The 9,405-nt window shown below is 45.1% G+C and overlaps 1 protein-coding gene across 1 annotated transcript in view; it reads left to right on the top strand.

The window, feature by feature from the left end:
* ak8 (adenylate kinase 8) overlaps nt 1–510 on the top strand; it is a gene marked incomplete at both ends in the record, with an annotated part of 15,564 nt that extends 15,054 nt beyond the window's left edge. Inside the window, one exon of the mRNA XM_083783529.1 lies at nt 391–510. Coding sequence (XP_083639655.1) covers nt 391–510 — 120 coding nt within the window. The remainder of the gene's footprint in view (nt 1–390) is intronic.
* Nucleotides 511–9,405: the final 8,895 nt, after the last annotated feature.

The following is a 9,405-nucleotide window of genomic DNA, read 5'->3' as shown; positions in this document are numbered from 1 at the left end:
GCTTGTTATTACGGTTTCTCCCTGATAGTGATGATATTCACTTGGAGGTCCTTGACATTGAAATGTTTGAGAACCACTGGCATGAGAGACCAATGGACAGGCGGAAAGGGGCATCTAGTGGGAAAAACTAAAACTACACAGGACCAGACGGTGACAGTCGGGAAATAGTGCGACTACTGTATAAATTGTACAAATTACAGTTTGCTTGGGGGAGCATGGTATTGCTTGTTGACAGTAATGTTAGTTGTCAGCCTGCAGCTGTCTTTATCCACTTTGCCAACCAAGTATTTATTTAGTTTTTCCTTATTTTCTTCCGGTGTGTGTGCGTGTGCGTGTGCGTGTGCGTGCGTGCATATGTGCGTGTGTGTGTGTGTGGGTGCATGTGTGTAGTCTCTGTATGTAGATGCAGTGTCTGTGAATGCTGACCAGGAGCCCCACACTGTGTTTGAGAGTCTAGAGAGCCGACTGCTGGACAGACGAACCTCGTCCACTAGGGTGCAGAGGAGCTAAAGAAGAGAAGACCAGTTCCATTATCAAAGTTCAATCAGTGGGGGGAAAATTAAGTAAATAAAGTCTATTTCACACGCAAAAAAAAACATTGTTTTTTTTTTTGCAAACTTTGTACAGATTTAGTTAATTTGTGAACACTCGCACACACAATACAAATTCACTGGTGAAAGAGGCAGAGGACAAAACCTATATACTTTGTTGACTATGGTCGACTCCCCATGGCTCTGTACTTGGCCCCCTCCTTATTTCCTTAATCTACACCAAAACTCTTCACCGAAACATGCGCTGAAAATAGCAGATCTCCGAGCTCACAACGAGGCTGGCAATTTCCCAGTTTACCATTAGCAGAATCAACTTGATTTGTCACATCACAGATTTACAGCCGTAAAACAGTGGGTGAAATTTGTATTTGTGCAAGCTTCGTCTTTTTTTGTTATTTCCATAAAAGAGAAGGGGAAGAAGAAGAGAGAGGGAGGTCAATTGACAAAAACAATGTATCCATATTTATAAATCTGTCCGGTCTGGCAAGTATACCTGAGGTAAGAAAGGATTGCGTCTTTTGTGGTTATATCATCTGGGGCAGAGCAGGGCCGCTGGGGTTACAGGACATATCACTTTTGAGGGGCATAGGATACGGCAAAAATGAAGGGCCGGGTCTGTGAAAACACTGCCTTTAATTGTTCAATCAATAAATCAATAAAAGAGAAGATGATGGTACTGTCACTTTGTCTTGTACTGCAGGTCACTGGGAGCTGACCAGTACAACCACAGTTTTCTACTAGTGGTTTCCTTGGAGAGATGGAGGGATGATTTTAGGATGGATGGATGGATGGATGAGGGGGAGGGAGTGAGTGAACGAGAGATGAAGGTATAGAGATAGAATGAGAAGACAGAGACCGGCTGTCTGTCATCACATCAGCTCCTGTCACAACTAATTTACCTCCTGCTCATACTTCCCATCATGACAGGAAACGAGGATATAAAGATGTCAGTCAAACGCCATCCTTGACAGCGTGCACCCCTGCCCCTCCCCCCCCCCCCCAGGATTAAAACACTCAACTATTAATTACCATCATTTGGTAAAATCATAACACTGAGGCTCTGTCTGTCTGTCTGACTGACTGACTGATATGAATAAAGCAGTTTGAAGTGAAAACAGAAATAGAAGCGTACTATAATCTACTGTCATCAAATCTCCTGGCTGTTCATTTAGTAGACTACTTTAACAATGTCTTCCTCTGCCCGAACGAAGGCTGTCAGCCAACTGGTCATCACCAGAAGGACTGGAATTAAGAGAGCTGGGCAGTGGGCACGTCCATTGTGTGACTCTAGTGTGTACTGTGTGGTCATCTCTACATCCACCTGATCTACAAAGACAGCCATCATGGCATGGTGCCCATCTCATTACTTTTTTTACACGGGTGCACTTACACCTCTATGTCAGTTCTATGGTGATTTCACTGTTAACTAGTTTTTCTGTAAATATACTTTTTACTGTATTGACCTGAGGTCAAAGAAAACCCTGGTTCATAAAACGATCCACTTTCAATTAAAAAATGTTTACAGACACACTCAGTAGGACTCCGAATTTGGGCATGCACATAATATGGCCATACTGAGAACATCAGGGATCTCCATATTTGGGCATAAAAGGGACATGGACAGACGGATGTAGAGATCTCCATATAGTATGGGCACAAAGGGGACAGACAGAGGTACTCTAACAACGGATGGCTTTTGCATAACAGGGTGGGGAATGCATTGATTGCATTCCCTATTTATTTACATTGTCCCCAACGGGCAAATCATTTAATAGTAAATTGTATTTCAACTGGAGAACCCACCTCAAATAATCATATTTGAACTGGAGACCCCCAAAAATAATCCTATTTTGACCTGGTTCCACAGATAAATATTTTGAGAATAGCTGATCTACAAGCCCACAACCCTTTATATTATTTGAAGATTTGACCAATGTTTCATAAGTTTTTATTATAGTACAGTTTGTTGATTACTTTTTGTTGCAGTAATACCCCTTTTTGGGGTATTAAAAAGTCCATAAATTGTCACTTCACTGTCATCTGGGGACCCCCAAAAATTCCTATGGTGACCCCATGGGGGTCCAGAGTCCCGACCTACACGTTGAGAACCACTGATCTAGCAGACCAACTGAACATGACCAACTGTCATGTGCTGTTTTCATGTTTAACGCATATCTGGTATTGTATATTTAATCTGTCATGCATGACATTGATTGATTGATTGATTGATTGAATATTTTATTGACACATTTTAAACGTAGGCCTACAGCAGTGCAACAAGTTATAAACGTCACTGGATAAGAAACAACAGAAAGAAAAGCCAAATTCATTCAATTCACCATATTTATGTTGAATTGAGGGGGGAGGGGGCGGCAGTAGCCGTGCTTGTGGTTAGGGTTTAGTGTCCTGCCACGTGAAACACTACCGCGGGTGTTCCGTGGCTGCTGCTGCTGCCGCTGCCGGAAAATGCACTCGCTGTCCCTCGGTAAAACATGTGTCCTTCCACTAGGGGCAGTAGTGTGTTCAATCCACTTCAGATTCTTCTGCTCCGGGTGTATAAATATAAATAGCAGAGCGGTCTTTCTTCTTCTTCTCTGACTGTAACCTCTTCTTCATGTGGAGTAATGTTGACCCCTTCTGGACAAAGATTAGAAAAAACAATCATTTGCATTTAGATGTCTGTCTGTCTGTCTGTCTGTCTGTCTGTCTGTCTGTCTGTCTGTCTGTCGGTCTGTCGGTCTGTTAGACCAAGGACCAGGTGGATTATATCTCCACTGGGAGGAGACCCCCTGGCAGACCAAGGACCAGGTGGATTATATCTCTACTGCATGGGAGACCTCCTGGAAGACCAAGGACCAGGATAATCCACAGGTAGGTCTACGAGGGTAACCCTCAAACACATCGATGAAACTAGCTAGTAACACATTTCGTGACACACTGACTCACCATCATGAGACACTGGAGAGATGACGTCATCTTACTGGGAGAGGAGGAGGAGTTACTGGGAGAGGGGGAGGAGCTTCTGGTCTTAAAGGGACCAGAAGCTCTGATCTTGGAGCTCAGCTGGTCCAAACTACCAGACAGACTCCTTCCAGCAGATAGACTCCTCCCAGCAGACAGACTCCTCTCCACGGTCGATAAGATCCTCCTCATAGAGAGTCTGGAACACTCGACTGTGGGTGGACCCAAAGACCTGCAGAGGAGAGGATGTAAGTATTATACTTGAAGTAGTACGTGAGGCACACTTAACCCAGCTTTGTGGGTGCTCACAGTTTACCTTTCCGTGTTGCGATGGAACCGAATCCAGAGCGCCCACACAACTTGCCCATCACGGAAAAACAGAATCAGTGGCCATGCAAAGACACATCGCTGTCTGCGTTCATTTAAAATGTACGCTTTGTGTGTGTGTGTCTCACTCAGATCGCACTGCGACATAGACACGTGGGGCTGTATTTTGCGTGTCTTAAGTACCAGGTCTTATTCCCTAACTTGAGTAAACTACAGACCTGGAGGCGTGGTCAATGCTCTTTGACCACTCAGAATAGCCAAATGGCATTGATCACGCCTCCAGGTCTTTAGTTTACTCAAGTTAGGGAATAAGACCTGGTACTTAAGACACGCAAAATACAGCCCGTGGTGTCAGGCGCGCAAAGCTTGTGAATGAGGTATCTAGGTTTTTGAGAGGCGCTAGCCCCTCGAGGGTGTGTGTAAACAGTAAACACAAATATTGTCCCAACACAAACATTAAATGCCATTGAAAATTAATGGCTATTTTTGAGTGTTTGTGTAAACACAAACATTACGTAAACACAAACATTGAAGATAAAAGTGAGGACGCAAATTGTGATTGGCCGGAATGAGATGATGTATGACGATAAGAGCGCCCCTCACTTATTCACACGGGTGTGATTTTTATATCTATGAGACGAATTCTGGTAACGCACTTTTCAGGGCTGTTCTCTCTCCTTGGTCGCTCTGCTCTCATTGGCTGTCTGGTCTGTCCATCATCACTGCCGTCATTATGTGGGGGTGAGGCCTTTTCTGTTGCTGTGCTCGTTTGTTCTGGAACAAAGCAATCAATCAGTTTGATCGGGAATACAGCAGACCAAAGCAATCATTCAGTTTGTTCTGGAATACAGCAGACCAACGCAATGAATCAGTTAATCAATGAATCAATTCATTATTGCTTTTGAGAGAGAGGAAGAGAGAGAGAGAGAGAGAGTGAGAGAGAGAGTGTGCGTGCTTGCGTGCGTGCGTGCGTGCGTGTGTGTACATACTTGGGGGGTGTGCCTGCAGTGTTTGATCTCTGTGGGGGGGCTGTGTTTGCTGTCCAACCAGAGATGACTTGATAGGAGGCGAGGTTAAGGATATAGGAGTCGAGGTTAAGGAGATAGGAGGCAGGAAGGTTAAGGAAATAGGAGGCGAGGTTAAGGAGGTAGGAGGCGAGGTTAAGTAGGTAGGAGGTGAGGAGATAGGAGGCAAGATTAAGGAGATAGGAAGCGCGGTTAAGGAGATAAGAGGCAAGGTTAAGGAGATAGGAGGTGAGGAGATAGGAGGTGAAGTTAAGGAGGTAGGAGTCGAGGTTAAGGAGGTAGGAGGCGAGGAGATAGGAGACGAGGTTAAGGACATAGGAGGCGAGGTTATGGAGGTAGGAGGCGAGAAGATAGGATGCGCGGTTAAGGAGATAAGAGGCGATGTTAAGGAGATAGGAGGTGAGGAGATAGGAGGTGAGGTAGGAGTCGAGGTTAAGAAGGTAGGAGGCGAGGAGATAGGAGGTGAGGTTAAGGATATAGGAGGCGGGGTTAAGGAGATAGGAGGTGAGGAGATAGGAGGCGAGGTTAAGGAGATAGGAGGCGAGGTTAAGGAGGTAGTAGGCGAGGTTAAGGAGATAGGAGGTGAGGTTAAGGAGATAGGAAGCGAGGTTAAGGAGGTAGGAGGCGAGGAGATAGGAGGTGAGGTTAAGGAGATAGGAGGTGAAGTTAAGGAGGTAGGAGGCGAGGAGATAGGAGGTGAGGAGGTAGGAGTCAAGGAAATAGGAGGCAAGGAGATAGGAGGCATGGTTAAGGAGATAGGAGGTGAGGTTAAGTAGGTAGGAGGTGAGGAGATAGGAGGCGAGGTTAAGGAGATAGGAGGCAAGTTTAAGAAGGTAGGAGGCGAGGATATAGGAGGCGAGGTTAAGGAGATAGGAGGTGAGGTTAAGGAGGTAGGAGGCGAGGAGATAGGAGGTGAGGAGGTAGGAGTCAAGGAAATAGGAGGCAAGGAGATAGGAGGCATGGTTAACGAGATACGCAGAGTGCTGATTGGCGGTTCTGTGGAAGGGGGCGGGACTTGGGGACGGAGGGTTTTCCGCGCCAGTGCGTAGGGATTGGGTGGAAGTTTCGCTACTCTCCCATTGGCTGGAGGAGGAGGAACTGAGCTGTGATTGGCTGGAGAAGTCTGAGGAGGAGGAGCTGAGCTGTGATTGGTCCAGAATGCATTGGGTGGGCGTGGCTTCCTCCACACCCGCATGGTGGCAGGGACACGCCCAAATGTGTTCTCGGTCATGCCCCCTTCGATGATGTCATCATCGACCGTACCGATGTGGGTCTCCCTGATTGCTTCGGTGTAGAGGGTAAGGCGGTGCTTACCGGGAGCCGACAAATAAGGAGGCTTACCGGGAGCCGACCAATAAGGAAAAGGCTTACTGGGAGCAGACCAATCAGGAAAAGGAACCCTCTCCCTGCCCTTTCCCTCCTCTCTCTCTGATTGGATATTATTTAAGCTCCTCCTCCTCCTGGCTCTCTGCAGCCAATCACAGCTGCTGCCCACCACACGTCCCGACGCCACGCCATTGGCTGTTTGCAGTGGCTCCGCCCTCTTCTTCTTGTCGTACGCTGATAGGCTGGCTGAGCTGTCAGTCATTCTGTCCAGATAGTGTCTCTCTGCTGATTGGTCCACTGAGCTGTCAGTCATCCTCCCCAGGTAGAGGCTGTGTTTTGATTGGTCAACTGAGCTGTCGGTCATCCTCCTCAGGTAGCGTCTGTGTTTTGATTGGTCGGCTAAGCTGTCAATCATCCTCTCCAGGTGTCGTCTCTCTGCTGATTGGTCGATCTCCAGACGTCGTCTCTCCGCCTGCGTTTCTGATTCGTCGTCGAAGCGAACACGGGAGGAGGGGGCGGGGCGACGCCTCCGGGGGCGTGGCCTGGAAGCCGACTCCGTCCCACTGGAGGAGGAGTCACTGAGGTCACCTGACCCCATGATAGCTTCTCACCCCCGCAGAGCAGCCCTGAATGAACACACACACACACACACACACACACACACACACACACACACACACACACACACACACACACACACACAGACACAGACTTTGAATCTACATCTGTACCCAAGGTTTGTTATGATGCCAAGTAACTTAGAATGTTAAGTTGAAATGCTTGGCCCATGTACAAATCAAAGACCAGAATCAGGACCTCCTTGTGACTGGTATCAACAAAAACAACGAGGTGTATTTGGGATGCTAGCAAAGACATCACATGCATAACTAAACCAATAACACTGTTGAATGTTTATAGGCTACATTGCTGCACCGAATGGCATTTATTTTCTAACTGTATCAGACACTAGGTCAGCAATACAATGTAGCAATACAACAATAACATGTGATGTGTGTGATGGATTCTAGGTGTTGTTCAGATTCAGAATCATGATGGTTTATCCTGAGTGGAGTGTGGATGTCGGGATACCATGTTAACAGATTGTACCACTTCTAAAAGTAGCACTACCACACACACACACACACACACACACACACACACACACACACACACACACACACACACACACACATACAGAAGAGCAGAGAGAATGTAACTCACAGGGTCTGGATGCTGTGTTCGGCTCTCAGAGGAAAACATTCAGTCAGCCTTCATACAAAGTTACAAACTGCTGAGCACACACACACACACACACACACACACACACACACACACACACACACACACACACACACACACACACACAGTGGGGAGGGGTGTTGTCAGACCACTCGTAACACAGGATTAAACTTAATCCCATGTCAGAACTAATTACATTGACACACACTGTGTCTCTGTCTGTGTGTGTGTGTGTGTGTGTGTGTGTGTGTTTTAAATGAACTGTTAAATCATTTGACTACATGTCTCCTTTACCATATCCGGCTCTGATGTAGCATTAATATGCTGTATGTTTTATGTACAGGCCTACATCATATTGTTATTTAACAATAATATGATCTATTATTTATAATTGTAAACACAGACAGTCAGATTGTATCAAAGACAGATTTCTCCTCCTGTAATCTGATTATGAATTGAAAACCTACAATCTGCAACCTTTTAGTAGCTAGTAGGCCTACTTCATATTGACATTATATTTACAATTTACAATGTCATAATTTATCCACATTTAACACATGCATGGAATGCATAATATTATTATTATTATTAATAATGGCGATAATTGCGTAACGATAATATCAAATTTGCCTGGGGCGAAAGCTAGTACGCGAGGTTAGTAAGCCTGATTGATTGATTGATTGATTGATTGATTGAATACTTTATTAACAGTTTGCAGAAAAAAGAACAGGGCAGTTCAATACAAGGTCTGCTAACATGATTTATAACCCAAGAAAGAACTAAGGCTTGTTTCCATCGGGGTCCTTCAATGCAATGGAAGGATCACATGTAAACAATGAACCTAAATCTAAATAACATTCTGTACATTATAAACTATAGGATAGCAGGGAAACAATTCACTTTAAGCGTTTTGACAGTGGTCATTTCATGTTTTATTATCACGGGTATAAGAAGAGAGTTTTGCACACCATTCTAATGTAAGGTTCTATGGTGTAATGGTTAGCACTCAGGACTCTGAATCCTGCGATCCGAGTTCAAATCTCGGTAGGACCTATATTTATAATATTTGGGTAAATTCTACACCGCGGAGATATGAAATGCGCATCTCCGTTGGATTTTTGGTGGTTATAGTTGTAACATTTTTAAACTAACAACAAAAGACAATAAAGAAAAAAACATGCAAGCCCCGATATGTTATATTATCCCTTCTCTGTCCCAGCAATACACTCTCGCGAGATCAACCGGCGCCAGGACATTGGACCATTGTAGGATGGAATTTGTGTGGCATTTCGCATAGATCTTTCTGAATCGAGTTCAATCAATCATTATTGCTACAACACTTCTTAGTTCTTGTTATGGAAAACTCTGTCAACCACTATTTTTCCATGACTTTATGATGGAGGTTTCATCAGAGTTATAAGACGAATGGACGGGAAAGATTCTCGGTTGGTTCTATGGTGTAATGGTTAGCACTTTGGACTTTGAATCCAGCGATCCGAGTTCAAGTCTCGGTAGAACCTTACTTTGGAAAATCTCCGAATAAGGATATTATAGGGCGGCCTAAAATCCCTCACTCAGACAAAGGAAGAATCTTGTGCAGATTCACAAGAAATTTATTCCAAATCATGTGACGTCCTCCTAGCCTAGCACAGCGCAGCCAGCCTGGGACCGAGGCTAAAGCAGCCTTCATCTGCCTTTGCAATGCAATGCATATTGCAACAGTAGGCTTATATTAGTATCGCGACACCCGACACCAGTTTGTTCTCGATACTTCAAGTGCTTCTAAGCCTAAACAATATGTACATACAGTAAGTACAGTCAGAAATCGCAGTACACATCATCAACACATGACATGATATAAATATATTATCGCAATATGCGCAATCTGCGCATGTTCAAGCACAGCAGACAAGGAGGCGGGGCTTCTGTGACGTATCCGGAAGTATTCCACGTGTGTTTATGCGACTTCAGTCTTT

The sequence above is a fragment of the Protomyctophum parallelum genome (genome assembly GCF_964188405.1).
Source record: "Protomyctophum parallelum genome assembly, chromosome: 15".
Lineage (NCBI taxonomy): Eukaryota > Metazoa > Chordata > Actinopteri > Myctophiformes > Myctophidae > Protomyctophum > Protomyctophum parallelum.
The sequence above is the reverse complement of the archived record's forward strand: the minus strand, read 5'-3'. Positions and strand labels throughout refer to the sequence as shown.